General features: G+C 52.3%; 1 protein-coding gene across 1 annotated transcript; it reads left to right on the top strand.

The window, feature by feature from the left end:
* The first annotated feature begins 6 nt into the window (after nt 1-6).
* On the top strand, nt 7-6,817 carry LRFN3 (leucine rich repeat and fibronectin type III domain containing 3). Its single transcript, XM_006905954.3, has 3 exons — nt 7-979; nt 2,392-3,816; nt 6,192-6,817. The coding sequence occupies exons 2-3, from the start codon at nt 2,408-2,410 to the stop codon at nt 6,646-6,648; spliced, it is 1,866 nt and encodes a 621-aa protein (XP_006906016.1). The 5' UTR covers nt 7-979; nt 2,392-2,407; the 3' UTR covers nt 6,649-6,817.
* The last annotated feature ends 11,584 nt before the right edge of the window (nt 6,818-18,401 follow it).

The raw sequence follows: 18,401 nt of genomic DNA, 5'->3' as shown, positions 1-18,401 counted from the left end.
TTCCCTCCCAGGCCTCGCCCCACCCCGGCCCCCGGGGCTGCCTGGCCTCCCCCCAACTCCCACACCGCAGCCAACCCCTTCCCTCCGGGCCAGCCTCCGCTGCAGCTGGGGAAGCAAGCCGAGGCGCCGTCGCCCTAGACCGAGAGTCCGCACCCCGACATTGGGGTCCTGCACCCCAAGATCGAATCCAGAGATCTGGAAACCCGAACCTGGGACCCTGATCTGGGCTGGGAGCCCATGACCTGGAGCCTGAACACCAATATCAGGGGCTGGAATCTCAACATCAGTCCCTGGGACCCCAATATTTGGAGCCTGAACCCCAAGACTTGGAATATGGACCCCAAGACTTGGAGCCTGAACCTCAAGATCTGGCATCTAAAACTCGAAGTCCGGACCTGAACTCTGAATTCCATGCCTGGGACCTTGAAATCTGGGATGGAATTCCCATGTCTTTACCCTGGAACCCATTATTTGGGACCTGAACCCTGAGATTTAGGCCTCATATTCCAAGATCTGAACCCTGGCATTCCAAGGGGCCTAAACCCGAGATCAGGCCTGAGGTACTTGCTGCAAATCTGAATGCAGAAATTTAGGACTAGAGAACTCCAAAACTTGACTTAGCACCCCAATATCTGAACCCAGCACTCCAGTATCAGATGTTATACCCTAAACTCTCCATTTGACTGTTTAGCATCCCAGGATTGGAGCTGGGCAACTTTGACTCTGAACAATCCAAAGGGGTGCCAGGGTCTCTAAAACTGGACCCTAGAGGCCCAATATTTGGGGATCTAGGACCCCAAGTATCAAGGTCTAGAGACTCCATGACCACTTATCTGAGCTGAGACACAACAGACAGTCCCTGTACAGAGGCCTTGGCTTGGGGACAGGAAAGTCATGACCAGGTGCCCCATCCAGACCCCTGACCCCTGACCCCCTTGGAGCCTGAGGACTCTGCTCCCTGGGGCGGCTTCCAGCTCAGGTAAGGCTACTGGGAGACCCCCATCGTGGGGAGGGACTGGGGAGGAACTTTGTGGCTGGGGATGGAGTATGTGATGACCAGGCGTGGTACCTCTGGGCATCCTTGGGGTTTTCCCCAGAAACACACCCCTACCCATGGGTATGTATGCCTCCAGCTCCTACTCTGCCTCAGACAGTCTCTGGACATTTGGCCAGCTCTGCCCCGCTCTGATTTCTTCTTCCCCAGTTGATGGCATCTCCAGGTCTCTGACCCATCCCCAGTCTGTCCTCTAACTTCTTCCCGCCATCTGTCTTGTCTGACCACCCTCAGCCACCTCTCCTGTCCACCACTCCTCTCTCCCGTCTCCGTTCTCCACCTCTCCTCTCTCTGACCATCTTTGACACTTCTGTCCATTGCTCCTTTCTCTGGCCACCACATCTCTCAATGGTTATCTGTTTACCCCTTCTATCTTTGATCATCTTTAACAGACCTGTCCACAGCTCCTCTCTTCAGCTACCTCTGTCTACTGCTTCAGTCAGTGACCACCTTTGACATCTCTGCCCACTGTACCACTCTCTCCTCATCTTGCCCTTGTCCAGCTCTGACTCTCAGCCTTGGCCAGTGACTGTCTCTGACCATCTTTTTGATATCTGTCTACCACTCTTCTCTCCAGCCACTTCTGTCTATCTCTCCTCTCTGGCTTCTTCTGTCTACCTTTCCTCTCTCTGACCACCTTTTGCCATCTCTCTTGCCCTCCTCCCATCCCTGATCCTAACTGCCAGTCAATGACCATTCGATCATCTCTGGCCTTTACTGACCACCTCTCTTTTCTGTCTCTGATAATTTCTAACATCCCTGGCTGTCTTTCCTCTGTCTGATGACCTCTCCCTAGATGCATCACCCTACCCAGCTGTCCTCTCCTCCTCTCTGGCTTTTGACCATTTCTGACCATCTGACCACCCCTGACCACTTCCCCTCTCTTTGTCCACTGCTTATCTTGATCATCTCTAACCACCTCTCTGGTCACATCCGACTACTTCTAGTCACTCTCACCGCCCTGACCACCTCTTGTCTCTTTGGCCATCCTTGACCATCTCTCTGTGACCATGTCTAAAGCCCTCGGCTTACCTTCTATGCACCCTGACCAACCTTTCCGTTCTCTGACTGTCTCTGACCATGTCTAAACACCCCCCTTCCCTCTGACTGTCTTTGTTCATTTCTACTCCTTCTGTCTCCCCATGACACATCTCTTTGAATCTGACCAACTCCTCTGGCTTTCGATATGTCTGATCACTCCCCTCTGACCAACTTTAACCAGCGCCTCTGCTCTCAGCCCACTGTGACATTCTCTCCTGGTCTTGGACCACCCCAGCCCCCTCTGATACCCTTCTTCTGGCCTCACCGTGCCCTAATGCCTCCCTTCTTACGTGCAGGCCGCCCCTACCCGAGATGGCCGTCCTCCCGCTGCTCCTTTGCCTGCTACCGCTGGCCCCCGCCTCGTCTCCACCCCAGTCAGCCACACCCAGCCTGTGTCCACGCCGTTGCCGCTGCCAGACACAGTCATTGCCCCTAAGTGTGCTGTGCCCTGGGGCAGGCCTTCTGTTCGTGCCTCCCTCTCTGGACCGCCGGGCAGCTGAGCTGCGCCTGGCGGACAACTTCATTGCGGCTGTGCGCCGCCGTGACCTGGCCAACATGACGGGCCTGCTGCATTTGAGCTTGTCACGTAATACCATCCGGCATGTGGCAGCCGGCGCCTTTGCTGACCTTCGTGCTCTGCGTGCTCTGCACCTTGATGGCAACCGGCTGACCTCGCTGGGCGAGGGTCAGCTGCGTGGCCTGGTCAATTTGCGCCATCTCATCCTGAGCAACAACCAGCTGGCAGCACTAGCTGCTGGTGCCCTGGATGACTGTGCCGAGACTCTTGAGGACCTCGACCTCTCCTACAACAACCTGGAACAGCTGCCCTGGGAGGCTTTGGGCCGCCTGGGCAATGTCAATACATTGGGCCTCGACCACAACCTGCTGGCTTCTGTGCCTGCTGGCGCCTTTTCTCGCCTGCACAAGTTGGCGCGGCTGGACATGACCTCCAACCGCCTGACCACCATTCCACCTGACCCACTCTTCTCTCGCCTACCACTACTAGCCAGGCCCCGCGGCTCACCTGCTTCTGCCCTGGTGCTGGCCTTCGGCGGGAACCCTCTGCACTGCAACTGCGAGCTGGTGTGGCTGCGGCGGCTGGCTCGGGAGGACGACCTCGAAGCCTGCGCCTCCCCACCTGCCCTGGGTGGCCGCTACTTCTGGGCTGTGGGTGAGGAGGAGTTTGTTTGTGAGCCCCCCGTGGTGACTCACCGCTCGCCACCCCTGGCAGTGCCTGCAGGTCGGCCAGCTGCCTTGCGCTGCCGGGCAGTGGGGGACCCTGAGCCCCGTGTACGTTGGGTGTCACCCCAGGGCCGGCTGCTGGGCAACTCGAGCCGTGCTCGTGCCTTCCCTAATGGGACCCTGGAGCTGCTGGTCACTGAGCCGGGTGATGGCGGCATCTTCACTTGCATTGCAGCCAATGCAGCTGGTGAGGCCACAGCTGCTGTTGAGCTAACTGTGGGCCCCCCACCTCCTCCTCAGCTAGCCAACAGCACCAGCTGTGACCCCCCGCGGGACGGGGATCCTGATGCCCTCACCCCGCCCTCTGCCGCCTCTGCCAAGGCAGCTGACACCGTACCCCCTACTGACCGTGGTGTCCAGGTGACTGAGCATGGGGCCACAGCTGCTCTCATCCAGTGGCCAGATCAGCGGCCTATTCCAGGAATTCGCATGTACCAGATCCAGTACAACAGCTCAGCCGATGACATCCTCGTCTACAGGTGCAGTGTCCAGGCAGTGGGCAACGTGGTTGGGGGAGTGAGGTGGAGGGAAGGTTAGAGATATACTTACCAATACCCAGGCTGCAGCATAGCTGAGAAATGAGGCTGCAAGGTTGCAAAGGAAATCAGATAACAAAAGTAAAAGAAATCAGGCTGAGAGGTAAAAGAAATCTGGCGAGAGTGGTAAAGAGAAATAAGGCAGCAAAAGTAAATAGTAACAGACATATAAAGGAAATCAGACAGAAGAGTAAAAAGTAACCAGGCCAGAAAAGTAAACCGTTAAAGGAGATGGGGCAAGTTTGGGGAGATATAAAATTAAGTAGTAAAGGTAAAGAGGAAACCAGGTGTTTCCAGATGACAGGGCTAGATACAAGCCAGACTGCAGGAAGAAAAAGAGAGCAAGCAGGAAGGTACAGGGATCATGAGAAAAATGCAATGAGGCAGCCCTGCTGCAAAGGAACTCTGACCAGAGGTTAAAAGGAAAATGAGGGAGGAGGTTAAATAGAAACTTGGCTCTGGGTCTGTGCAGTGTGAACTGCTCCACGTTTGTGGTTCTTATATGGTGACATCTTGATTTTTCATTTCTTGAATCAAATTAAACCTAGTTCAAGCTCCACCTGCTAGGCGAACAGGAATGTTCAGTTTGCCACTGTTGGGGATTCCCTTCTGTCATCTGTTGTTGCAAAGAAAAAACCTGGGGCTTTCACACTCCAAGAGATGGGTCAGTACAACTTCTGCCCCTGAGCTGAAGAGTACTTGGAACATCTGCTGTAGATACATGTGGCCAGTAGTGGTGGCTCTGACCTGAACGCTACTGACACCTCTCACCCAAGTCCAACCTTGCACGGATGGCTGTGGATAGCTCCCTGTTCTCACTTTCAGGCTGAGCCAAGAGACCTCCCAAGCCCTGGAGTCTACACCTTGTAAACTCAGCACCTGGGTTCCATTTCCCTCCCCAGGGGGTCAGACCTCAAGAGATCCTCACTTGGTTTCCTCTTCGGTCCTGGAAATCTAACAAGCTTTTTCCACTTTCTTTCATAGTCAGCATTCAGAAGATTCCATGGAGGGCATACACAAGTCCACCATGCCTGGCAGGGGATGGGACAAATGCTTCCCTAGATGGTCACCCTACCAGAGACAATCACGGAGTTTCCTGTACTTCCTTCATTAAAGTAGTTTAAGGATAAAATAGATCATAAAACAAGTTAAATCTCCAACAGGGTGTTCTACTACAAAAGGAAATATAGTGGAATTGGGTGCTAAGGGAAAAGTAATGATAAAAAGAAACTAGTCAACAGAGATAACAAGGAACTAGGAGGCAGAGCTGGAAAGAAATAAGGCAACAGAGAGAAAACAAAATCAGCAGTGGTGACTGAAGTACATTGTTTAATGAAAATGGTGTCAGATGACAGGACTCACTGAAAAGCAGGTTATAGATACAATAATAATTAAACAACGAGGCTGGGGGAACATTAATTGGCAGGTTAGAAGGAAATCAGGCATCAGCAGTATGGAGGAATCAGGCAGTTAAATTAGAGAGGATCCAGCTACAGTACAGTAAAGGGAAAGGAAAATTAGGTGCAGGCTGGAGTTGTCAGACGGGAACAGAGGGTCTAGAGGGAGACTGGGAGGTGGAATTAGAGAGAAGTTGGATGGAGGGCCAGAAGGAAATGGACATTGGGTTAGAGGGAGGTCAGACAGGATTAGAACAGAATTGGATGGGAACTGGAGAGATGTCTGGCAGCAGGGCTAGAGGGGACTCAGGTGGTGGATTGGTAGGAAATTGGGTGACGGATTGAAGGAACTCAGAGAGTGAACTAGAGGAGAATAGGATGCAGGGACCAGAATGAAGTCAGGCAGAGGAGTAAAGCAAAATTGGGCAGCAAAGCTAGAGGGAACTAGGGCTGCAGGCTGGTGGGAAATCAGTTGGCAGTGCAGGATGTAAATAATGCAGCTGGGTATAAAATGAAACAGGACTGGGAGAACTCAAGTGGTGGGCCACAGAGAACTGGGCAGTGGGGCTAGAGTGAAACTGGGCAGCAGAGCAGAGGGGAAAGGGACAGCTGCACTGGAGAGAATTTGAGCATTGGACCTAGAGGAAGATCAAATGGGAATTTGAGTGGAATTCAGCAAGAAAGTGAGGTGGTGGGCTCAGGTAAAATCAGCCAACAGACTGGAGGGATATCAGGCCGCTGACTAGGTATCAGACAAAAGGGGGTTCGAGTAGTGATTAGAGGGAATTTAGAAATTAGAATGAAATGGGGCAGCTGGACTGGGGGAAATTCTCTAGACTGGACGGGGGGTAGGGGGAGGGCAGAGCTCAGGGTGGGTGCTGGGCAGCTGGAGACCTGACCCCCACCTACCTGTCCCTCCAGGATGATCCCAGCCGACAGCCGCTCCTTCCTGTTGACAGACCTGGTGTCAGGCCGCACCTACGATCTGTGTGTGCTAGCGGTATATGAGGACAGCGCCACAGGGCTGACAGCCACACAGCCAGTGGGCTGCACCCGCTTCTCCACGGAGCCAGCACTGCGGCCCTGCGGGGCCCCACATGCACCCTTCCTGGGCGGCACCATGATCATCGCACTGGGTGGTGTCATCGTGGCCTCGGTACTGGTCTTCATCTTCGTTTTGCTTATGCGCTACAAGGTGCATGGCGGCCAGCCCCCAGGCAAGGCCAAGGCACCCGCACCCGTCAGCAGCGTTTGCTCCCAGACCAACGGCGCCACGCCAGCCCTTCCTGCCCCTGAGCCCACTGCGCCTAGGGCCCACACCGTGGTCCAGCTGGACTGTGAGCCCTGGGGGTCCAGCCACGAACCCACGGGACCCTAGCCTCGTACCCACCTCTGTGGCCCTTCTGGCCCAAGGGGTTGCAGGACCCAGGCACCCCATGGGGCCTGGCCTCAGACTCACCAAATTGTTCATGGTTTTTAAAACTGGTCGGGGGGGTGTCAGGGGCACTGGGGCACAACAAGAAAGTCCTATTTTTCTAAGCTTGGGCCTGGGCCTTTGCCCCTGTCTCTGTCTGTGGGAGCTGGGGGTATCATGCAGAGGTCTGGAGCTGGGGATGCCTCCTCTGGGGGAGAGGCTTACCCAGTTCTATCTGAGGTCCCTGGATGAGGCTGAGGATGGTCATCCATTTAGTCAACAGACATTTCTTGAGCGTCATCTCCGGGCATGCCATGTGCTCGGTGATGCTGTGTGACTCAGACAGCCCCAGGCCCTGCCCTCAGATGGTGATAGCTCAGGGTGATCAGAGATTTGGTGATCAGGGAAGCCTGAGAGATTGTGGGAGCCCAGAAAAGATGCCTGACTCAGCCTAGGATATGGTCAGAGAGGGCTTCCTGGAGGAGCCAAGTGACCTGAGAATAACATCTGAAGGAAGTCACTGGGCAAAGGGCAGAGAGAAAGGTGTTCCAGGCAGATGGTACAGTATAAGCAAGGACTTAGTAAGTGCCAGGTGCCGGGGGTCCTGTGATAGAGGTGAGGCAGGAGGGGTGAGCAGGATCCAGGATCTCCAGCTTGAGAAGCTCAGACTCTGTCCTGATAGTATTGGGGAGCCAATAGTATTGGTGGATTCTGTGCAGGGGAGGACAAGGTCAGGTTTGGGCTTTAGGAAGATCCTTCTAGCTGTCATGAGGAGGGTGGACCAGAGGTGAAAACTGAGGTGGGGAGCCCAGGGGAAGCCAGGATAGGGACCTGGGTGGGTAAGGACAAGGCTGGACCAGGGTAGGGCTAGGAAAAGCAGTTGGGGTTGGTGAGAGAGACATTCAGGAAGCTGAGCAGATGGCTTATAAAGCTGAAAGGCCATAGGGGAGGGAGGGGGCCCAGGGCTCTGGCTGGGGAGGGGACAGTGGAGGTAACGCTAATAGGGACCAGGGAGAAAGGGGAGATTTGGGAAATATGCCAGGGCCAGTGTGGGACTTCATGGATGTGGGAGGTTCCAAGGACATCCAAGGGGGTGGCAGCCAGGAAGCCTCAGGACCCTTGGTCTGAAGCAGGAGCTGGGAATAGAAATGAGGGCTCTGTCAGCAGTGATGGGAAACTGAGGCCACCAATGTGGTGAGACAGCCTCTGAGACTTTCCATGTGTAAGGGACCAGGAGAAAACTAGGCTGAAAAACAAAGACTAAACAGGAGCAGCAGGTGGAGGGACAGAGTGAAGCAAACGAGGCAACTCGGACTCAAGTGATTATTGGGTTTAAGGCTACAGTGAGAGCAGTGTTAGGGGTCCAGGGGGACAGGTGCCAGACTCAACGATTTGAGTAGGAGGTAAGAGGAAGTAGGGAGTGTAGACCTGGGATTCTGTGGGCCTAGAGCCTGGCGCAGGTTGACCTGGATTTTCCGCCACACGTATCTCCAGGGCTGGTCCTCACTCTGTTTTGGACTTCCCTGGACCCCCGCCCAGGCACCAAGAGGTTTGGAGGACCAAACCCTGGGCCTTGGAAATGGCAGCTTCTCTGGAGATTCAGGAATGAGATCAGCGGTGAGAGGAATAGCACTTCTCGACCTCAGGCTACCTCTAGTGGTGGGTCCAGAGGCAGAGATGTGGAGGGAACTTGGGTCCTGTCAGTCTTCTCTGCAGTGATGCTGGTGTGAGGAGCATGGAGAAGAGGATCCGAGACTGGAGTGGCCATTCTCATGATGTGGTGCACATGACTTGTCCTTGCGGGATAACATCCTAGATTCTGCTTGAGCTTTCTTGGTGGATGTAGGCCTTGAAAATGATCTTCCATTGGCCATGGGAACAACCTGAGTCCCAGGGACCAGGTATGACTCCGGGTCCTCCAGCAGCATCGTGAGGTCCTTCCTCTTATTGTTACCCTCTGGTGGCTGAGGTCAGGAGAAGCCATCATGGACAGTGAGGTGTCTTGGAGAAAAGGCCTAGGGAGGGGAAGGTTTGGATACCTAGAGTCAGCTAGAAAATATCAGTTTCTGCCATGAGGGGCAGCCAGAGCATACTGTTCCTCAGTGCTCTGTTTTAAAATATTTATTGTGTGCCTCCTTGTGCTATGTGCTGGGGATTCAATAATGAACAGATACAGGACTGTCCTGCCATCACATACCTCACCGTTTGCTGAAGAAACAAATGTTAAATAATCACACAAGCAGGTGCAAAGTATCTGGTGGCAAATGGGGCCATACAGGAGAGATACATGGAACTGTGAGATCCTGTAACCAGGGTACCAGACCCAGGAAGAGAAGTTAAGGAAGGCTTCCTGGAGGAAGTGATACCCCAGCTCAGATCTGAAGGATACTCAGGTTGGAGTTAACTACACGGGGAATGGAAAGGGCATTCCATGCAAATAGAACAGCATATAGTGAAGTCCCAGGGCTGAGGAATGCATGGTAAGTAAAAGGGACTGAAAGAAGCCAAGGGACAGAAGAAATATGAGAAAAAGGAAGTGATGTCGTGTTGAGGCTGGAGAGTAAGGGAACAGATGATGCAGGCCCCTGTAAGCCATTGGGAGGAATCTGGATTTTATTCTAAGTGGCATGAGAAGCCATTGGAGGGTTTTGAGCAGCTGAGGAGAGTTGTGCTCCCTGATCCTAAAGAAGCCCCAGTAGTAGATCGGTTTGCATGTGGGGGACAAAAGTGAAGCAGGGAGACCAGAGAGGCTACTGCAATGGTCCAGGCAGAAGGTTAACCTGGCCCAGGTTGGGGCCTGAGTGGATAGACTGGAGAGAGATTTGAGACTACCTCACCAAGGACCTTCATCCCCTATGCAGAGGGGTACATTGTGGACCGCTATCCAACTACCTGGTCCTCAGGCAAGATTACACAGACTAGAGAAGAAGAGTCGCAGGGCCCTGGTATGTGCTATCCAAAGATCCATCCCTTAGATGGGGGAGCTGACCTCTCTATAGCATAAGAATTAATGACCTTTTCTAGGTTCAAGTACCAGGCAAACAGTGGACCGACACTGCAAGGCAGAGGCTGTGGCTGATTGCGGGGAATGTGGACACAGGAAATGGAGACACACACCCAGTGGTAGCTTATTACATGTTTGGAAGCGGGTTGGGTAGGAGGAGGTATGTGGGGGCAGGCTGGTCCCTCTAGCATGGACCCGCACTACCTCCCCACAAGACGCCTGGACTATCTCCCACCCCCATGCAGAAACAATATGACTGTGGACAAATGGTCACATGTATCTAGAATTTAAAGTTAAAATGTAGCTTGTCCAACACTACCCAGCCGAGTCACTAATATCTTGAGCTCAGGGAGTGCTACTCCTCCTCCATCTGGCTTTGAGAATGCCTTGTACATTTTGACACCAACTTTCCTGGTGTCAAAGCACCAGGTTACTAATGCATTCTTTTTTAAGTGATTAGTCCTGATACCAGGACTCTCTGTCTGCGTGCTGCCTGATCCAACCCGTGTGTCTGGGCATGGCTGATCCAACAACACAGGCCATGTGTCCAGGCATATCTGGGAGCCCTTGCAAGGCCTCAGCTCAGGCCAAGCTTTTGCAGCTCTTTACATGGGCCCTTATCAGGTAAAGGGGTCCATCCAATGAGGAGGTTTCTCTTCTCGGTTGAGAAGAGAAATATGGCTCTTGCCTTTGTTTCCTCCCTGGTGCCTTTGCCCTTTTATGTCTCACAAAAGCAAGGATAGGTATCAGTGCTTGGTGTTGCCCTGACGTGTTAGAGTGATGCTGGGAACGTAGTGGCAACCAACACAACCCCAGACTCTGCCTTCACAGAGCTCTAGTCCAGTAGAGGAAATAGATACTCCCCGAACAATGGCAGCCCAGAGTGGTCAGGGCTGGGATGGGGAAAGCACAAGTAAGAATGAATAGGGCTTATTTAAACCCAAGAGACTTTGGGGGTCCAGATGGGGCTCCTAACTGAGCCTGGGATGGGAAATGAGAAGAGTCCATGGTTTCCTGAAGGCAGAGCCAGTTTCGTAGGAGTGTGACTTGTGCAGTTGCAGAGAGCCCCACTTTTAGAAGGCCTCTGTGCTTGGTTGAATGCCCTGCTGTCACCATCATGAAATTCTTAATAATTTTTGAACAAGGGACTCCAGATTTTCATTTTGCATTGGGTCCTGCACACTTGAAGGATATACAAAGAGAGCCAGGAGGAAAGGGGGTCTTCCAAGGAGATAAAACGTCATGTGCAAAAGAAAGGAGGAGAGAGGATTGTGCATTTGAAGAGCTGGCCAAAGTTCCACGTAGCTGGAGCACAGCATGGGAGAAGGGGGATGGTGACGGGTGAGCTCACAAAGTGGGCAGATGCCAACTGCCAGACTGAGGAGCTGCGACTCCATGCCAAAGGCAGTGGGGAGCCATGAGAAAGGACAGGGTCAGGTTTGGACTTTAGAAGAATCCATCTGGCCACAGTGGGGGAAGGTGCTTGGGTCACATGGCAAAGAATAAGTTTGGGGTAAGAGGCCTGGTTGCCTGTGAAGGGGGTTGGAAGTGTCTGGCTCTTGTGTGCAGGGTTGTGAAGAACCTTGAATGCTTGGGTGACGGATATCTCAATGCAGGAGACTGGCTGGGGAGACCCCAAAGCCACAGGATGAACCCACAACTTCCTTTTCTCTTGAAGATTTCCACTATTGATGGTGGGAGAGGGGTGTACAAAAGTAGGTTAAAGGGTGTCACCGGTAAGTACTTGAAAATCTTTTTATATGAGAACTCACATGGATTGACTGATGGAGATGAATGCAAAATTGGCAAGAATTTAGAGCGTAAATGTGAGACTTCAAAGAATTTTATTCTGGGTATATTCTGGCTTCAGCTCTGTGGAACCCTTCTCCCTTGTCCTCTGGATAAAATATTGGTTCTTTAGGAACCTCCTCTTCATCCACAGCCCTAAATACTGTGGCCCCAGGGCTAGAACTGTCTCCCTTCTTGCTTTACCACTCACCTGGAGCATCGCCTTCCCCACATGCCCCACTGCCTCCATTTTCTTTCTCTGCTTATGACCTTGACATCCCTGTCCCCAGCACTGGCCCCTCTCCTAACCCTTCAGGCCTCCCACACCCACTGGGTCCCTCTTTGGCCTTAGCATCTTCCCAAACCTGCTCCTCTTCCCGGATCCTGTCTCAGGGCAAGGATCAGCCTCCTGAGCATCCCCCCACCTACTCTCCTTCCCTTCTCTGGCCTCATCCTGTTCTACCTCTGACCTCACCCACCTGGGTCCCTGCATCTCCTCCCCTGGATGCCTGGCCTCAGGCTGGAAGTAACTGCTCCCTGAAAAGCCCACACTTTTATACTCCCAGACCTTCCCTCACATTGTTCCCTGTGCCCTCTGTGGAGCCTTCCCTCATCCCTTCTGCTTGTGACAAAGAGCTTGGGGAGGATCTGAAGCAGGTGAGAAATGAAACTATTGAAAGAAAGTTGGTTCCTTCTTGAATTCTCCGCTACTCCCCCTACCAAAGTCAAGGGTTCTGGGGGAGAAGAGGGCTAGGAGTGCAGGCTTCTAGGACCTAGGGGAGGAGGCGGCTCGCAAGTATATCCAAGGTCTTTGCCTCTACCTGTCTGGAACCAGCCTTATCCTTTTTCCTGGGTCCTCCATGGAGGGTGACACTTCATTGTTCTCCAGCTCAGACCTTTCTGAGAGGACGGGAGTGATATGGAAGCCATTGTCTTCCCTTGGGGAATTCCACCCCAAATCCTCAAATCCTTCAGACCTCCCCATCCAGCAGAAGGTGTCCTCTCCTGCCTCTGCCTCCAGTCACTTCCACAACCTAGGAGTTCAGGTCCCCAGCCCCTCCTCCCTCAGACGCAGGAGTCCAGGCTTCATTCTTCTCCTTTCTCAGAATCTAGGAGTCCTGGCTCCTCGCCGCCACCTCCACAGGACCCCCAAAGTTTCAAGCCTGAAGTCTCTCCCTCCTCAGCAGGCTCAGGAGTCTGCCCTCTTTTCTCAGGATCTACGATAATTCTTGCCTTGCCCCCTTTGACATCTTAATTCATAATTTTCTGTCTCACACTTAGACCCCTCTCCTCTCCAAACCCAACCATGTCCTTCACACTCTAAGGCCTGCTCTGAAGAAAGCTCTTTCTTATCTCTTTTGTTTTTTATGTCTCTTCCCCACTATCTCTCTTTCTTTCCATTCCTTACCCTGTCTGTCCTCTCCACATCCATTTCTCCATCTGGCTCTAATTTTCTCATATTTTTCCTCTCTTTTAGTGTTTCTGCTCATCTCTGCCTCTCCCTTCCCCTTAACTGTCTCTCCACCTGCCCTTTCTCCCTACCCTGCCCACACATTTAGACCTCATTATGATCAATGTCATCAGGTCTGGCTGGAGTCAGTGCCAATGTGGACATCTGTGTGCTGACCCAGGGAGCATGCTGAGAAACAGGCCCAGGCATCTCAGACTATAAATGCCCCTACAATGTGCCTGGCCTCAGCCTGGCTACTTACTGGCAGCGGAGACTCTCAGCCTTATTACCTTTTTCCCTGGGCTCTGAGGCTGAGCCCTTCTCTGGGATTCCCTTGTCCTCCCTCTGGTCCTGCAGTGGGAGGGCTGGCTGGAGGGCAGACTGGCAGGTGAGATTACACTGATGAGCCGGTATCTGTGCACCCCCTCCCCAGCCATGGCTGTCCTCACACCTGTCCTGCTGTGCCCTGAGTTTCCTATGGGGTGAGTGATCAGTAGGGGACACAGAAGACTGGTGAGCTGGTCTGGATCTGGATTGGTTGTTCTGGCTGTGGTTGAGGGCTGCCTGACAGGGAATTGGCCACAGTGGAGCCCCTTGGGACAGGTCCCTGGCCAGCTATGACAAGGGACTATTTGGGCAGACTTTGGGGCAAGGAATTGGCCAAACTGGTTGTGGAAAGCGGGTTGAGCAGGCCTTTCTGGGACAAAGGAAGTGGCTTTATTTTAAGCTAATATGTATATACTAGACAGTGTCCCATGGCTTTTACATATATTATCTCATCTATTCTTCCCATAGCTCTATGAAGGGGGTGCTAACACCCCTTTACAGATGAGACAACTGTAGCCCAAAGATGTATGTAGCCTCAAATCCACCTGATTATGCTGACTCCCTTCTCTCCCCTCCTGGTTCCTTCAGGCCTCATGGCTGTGTTTATGGGTTTCCAGGGCAGTCACTTCATCATCACAGCTTTCTTGGAGAACCAGGACTGGGAGAAGCCCAACTTCCTGCTGTACTGTTGCCACCGCCCCTCACAGCAGTGCACGCGTGGGCGCGCCTCCCTGGACACCGCGCTAGCGCTTCCATGCTGCCTGTTAGGTCGTCTCTACATGGTGGTGACGCTGCCGCTGCACCCCCACGACCAGCACAGGAGTTTGCTGTGGTGGCCTCATGCCTCTCGTGCCAGTCATGAATGGCCTCGAGCACCCTGCCCGCGGGCCACTCGTTGTACACCTTGAGCCTGTCCAGGCGCTGCAGGTGCAGAGCGCTGAAGACCTGCCGGGCACCCGCGCTGTGCCCACTTATCCCATCGCCTGCTGGCTGGCCACAGTTGCCTGCAAGCGGGAGACAAGGCCTGTGGCCGCGTGTCCGAACTGCTGCCCCAGGATTCCTGGGGCCACGTCTACGCGTTCCCCTGTTAGCGCCCGCAGGTCCTGGGCCCAAGACCTGTGGACATCGGTGCTCGCAGCCCAGGCAGCCTGCGCTTTGAGAGGTGAGGGTTGGGGGGCGGCGCGGAAGGGGAGCGGGCTCTGCGCTCTCGTACGCGCTGCGCTTTGTGGTGGACCAGTGCGCCTGCTGTCCATGCGCTCCTCCGCCCGCCCGCAGGTGCTTTCCCTAGCTGCCGCCGCGACCCGTGGGGGCGTCGCCTACAATCCCTTCTTTGAAATCATGCCCTCAGTGGGCGCGTTCAGCCGCAGCTTGGCGCTCATGCGCAGCAGGGTTTCTCCAATGTGGCGGTGCTTGTAGCGCGCGAGCTCACCCCGCGGCTCCTGGACCGGCGGCTGCTGTCCCTATCCGACCTGCTATGGAGCCTCATTCCCCCGGCTCCGAGCCGCGTCAGGGGCAGCATTCTGGCCAAAGCCCAGCCCGAGCTCAGGGATTAGCCTAGAGAGAGGTGGCAGATAGGCCGAGGCGCAGGCGCAGTGCTGTGCACCATCTGGAGGTGGGCAGGACTCCCATGAGACGCGCTTAGCTTCGGCACTGCTTACAGCGCTGGCTTCGAGACCCAGGCTGTGGGGCAGCCAATGGTGGGTGAGCAGCCCTGGGCCCAAGAGAGTCGTGAGGTGGGCTGGTGATGGGATGGATTCCTGAGGATCAGGGTAGAGGAACATATAACACTACATTCGATTGCTCACAGAGCAGCCAGAGAGACGTTTTTTAAATGCAAGTCACTTCCTTCCTCCACTCAAAATCCTCCCGTGCAATCATTCCACCTCACTCTCAGCAAAAGCAAAGTCAGTACAGTGTTTTATGAGGTCCCATGCAATCTGCTCCCGCTACCTCTCCGATCTCATCTCCTCTCGCTGTTAACCTTCTTTACTCTATTCCTACCACACTGTCCACTTTATTCTCCTTGCTCCAGGCCCTTTGCACTGGCTGTCTCCATGATATCCTTATGGATCACTCCCTCGCCTCCTTTAACTCTTTACTTAGATGTCACCTTCTTATTGAGGCCAACCTGACCAGCCAATTTAAAATCACAATCCCCCAACCCCTACAATCCCTAGCCCTGCCCCCTGCTTTTTTTCTTCACAGCACAGATCACTTTCCATATACTTACTTAGTCTCTTTCTCTGCTACATACTGTTCCTTGAGGGCAATATTTAAAAATTTTTAAAGTAAATGTTAAGATATACAATTAATTGCATAATTTTTAAGTATCCAGCCTGATGAATATACATACACACCCATGTAACCATCACCTAGCTCAAACTATAGAACATTCCCGTCGTCTCCATTAGCTCTATGAGGTCAGATTTTTACAAAAATACTTTGTTGACTGTTGAATCACTAGCACCTATGACAGCGCCTAGCACTCAGAAAATATTTGTGGGATGAATAATGGTAATAATAATAATATAATAGTTATAATTTGTTAAATATATGCTATATCATATATCAGGTGCTGGGCTAAGAGAGGCAGTTATTGCAGAAGGTCACACGCTCTTTTTCTTTATTACAGTGTAAAATGTGACCAATAGGGTGGGGGAAGGGATGAAATAATAATAGCTAATATTGAGAGCTTAACCTTTCTACTAGTCTTTGAGGTAGACTCTACAGTAAGATTGTAATAATTCCTTTTTCCTGGAGAGGAGTTGGGGGAAGGGCCAGAGCTCAAATCTTTTGCCAAGTTCATTCAGATGGAAAGCAGCAGAGTCAGGAATCTCAGTCCACTTGCTCCCAGAGACAAGTTTCTAACCACCTTTTTGTTTCGTTTTGTTTGCACTGCCTCACAAAGACTTATAAGTAGTCCAGACTTATGAGCTGAGTGGTAAGTACTTTTACATATAATATATGCATATTATATAATGTATTCCTAACAACCACCATGCAGGCAGGTCTTTTTATTATCCCCATTTTACAGAGGAAGCAGTTGAAGGTTGAAGGTAAGACATCACTGACCAAAGCTACACACAAGCGGGTGGCAGCTGCAAATTCAGTGTAGCTGGACACTGATCATGGTTTTGAATATACTGTACTTTGGGGCTCAGGATTTTCCCATAGCCCTGGAATTAGGAGACTCCCACCCAATCTTTTCTAGTCCTGAAAAACAGCAGGGGAGAGAAAAGGGAGGGAATACTCAGAGGGAATCTAAGGTTTCTTAAAAATGAAGACATGGACTTCAATTCATTTATTCATAAGAGTTCAGAGCCAAGAGGCCTGAACTAAAATCCTACTACAAGCTGTGTGATCTTGGGCAAATTACTTCACCTCTCTGAACTCCTATTTTTTCTTCTGTAAAATGGGCCCCCATCTCCTAGGAACCTGACACTCCTGAGTTTCCTCATCACTTAAGGAATGTTTTATTATGTACCAATCTGTGTTCAAGGCACTGAGGACACATCAGTGACCAAGACAGTCAAAATCCTTGTTCTACTGGTACTTCTTTTCTAGTAGAGAGAGATAAGCAATAACATACTATCTAAGTTAGTTATATAGTATGTTAGAAGATGATACATGCTAAAGAGAAAAAAATTAAGCAGGGAAAGTGAGATCAGGATTTCTGAAAGTGCAGTTTTCAATAGGAGGGCCTCGCTGAGAAGATGAAACTTAAGCCAAGACTTAAAGGAGGTGAGGGAGAGAGCCATGTGGATATCTGAGAGAAGAGAATTCCAGGCAGAGGGAACAGCAAATGCCTAAAGTGGGAATCTGCCAGGCATGTTAGAGGAACAGCAAGAAGCCCAGGTGGAACTGGCAGGATTGTGGTGCAAAGCAGGGGGGGATGTATGGGGTTCACACTGTGTACAGTCATGTGGCTCTTGCAGCCATTTTGGCCTTTAGGTGGGAGCCAAGATTTTGTATAGAGGAGGGATGTGATTCACTTGAGTGTTAGAAAGATCCCTGTGGCTGCCACATGGGGCACAGGCTCTGGGGCTTGTGAAGGAAGTGCTGGGGGACCAGTGTGGAGACTGCTGCAGTAATCCAGTATAGGCAGGAGATGATGGAAGATGGACCAGAGTGGAGGCAGTGAAGGAGAGTAAAAGGTGGGTTGGAAACCTTTTGTGTGGGTGGGGGCAAAAAAAAACCAAAACAAAACGGAAATCATGGGTTGAGAGAAGGGAGATAGCCCCTGATCTGGAAGCTCTCGGTGGAGGCTCTTGGTAACTAGGGCAAAGACCTTTGGGTCCTGGCTGAAGGCTCTCCTATTAACTGGAAGAGGTAGGCACTCCTAGCTCCTTAGTGGAATTACTTATCTGAATTCCTGAGAGGAGGACCTCTGAGTTTTGCATAAGGACACATCTGAGTATTGGAAACAAGACTGCTAGTTAGTGGATGAGATTGAGACCTCCTAGATCCCCAAAGCCCCTCGTTCCCTCAATATCCCAACATCCAACCCCTCAGCTTTCGTCCTTCACCCCTCCTCAAATGCTCAGGAATGCAGCCTTTCTGGTGACACCAAATCTTGGGTCACCCCTGCAGGTTAACAAGCAGGAACTGCCACTGCTGGCTACCCTGAGCAACAGGCAACTGAAGTTGCATTTCTGCAGCTTGGAACTCGGGGCAGAGGCAAGTCTAGAGCAAGAGCCGTCTGTACTGCACCTAGCCTATGACTGGCAGCGTGCATTGTCTCTGCAAGTGACCTACGGCTACTGTGAGCCCATGGTGAGCCTGTGCGGCAACTTCACGGGACCTGATGATGATGAGAGCAGTCCAAACCCATGCCTTCTTGTGCACTTGGGCCCTGTAGCTGCCTGATGCCCCTTGCCCAGGCCTCTGGGCTGCTCTCTGTGCCAACCCTGCATCCCCACCAAAAACCTTGGGGTCCTGCTCTTTCCTGGTAGCTCTGAACAGGCCCTTTAGCCACTGCCACAGTGTGTTGCCACCTATGACCTTCGAGACCATCTGCAGTGCTTGGATCTGCCCCTTCCCCAACTACTGACCTGCAATTTGCATGGCCCTTCAGGTATCTACATAATGCCTGTCAGCACCTGGGTGTCAGTGTGGACCCCTGGAGATTCCAGGCTGGCTGTCATGAAT

The sequence above is a fragment of the Pteropus alecto genome, unplaced genomic scaffold, assembly GCF_000325575.1.
Source record: "Pteropus alecto unplaced genomic scaffold, ASM32557v1 scaffold281, whole genome shotgun sequence".
NCBI classification, from domain to species: Eukaryota; Metazoa; Chordata; class Mammalia; order Chiroptera; family Pteropodidae; genus Pteropus; species Pteropus alecto.
This window is presented reverse-complemented; position numbering and strand designations above follow the sequence as displayed.

Bases quoted from the DNA above. Each gene is read 5' to 3' on its own strand.
- LRFN3 (XM_006905954.3), top strand. From the start codon at position 2,408: ATGGCCGTCCTCCCGCTGCTCCTTTGCCTGCTACCGCTGGCCCCCGCC. The intron at 3,817-6,191 runs GTGCAGTGTCCA...CTGTCCCTCCAG, and splicing joins GATGACATCCTCGTCTACAG to GATGATCCCAGCCGACAGCC.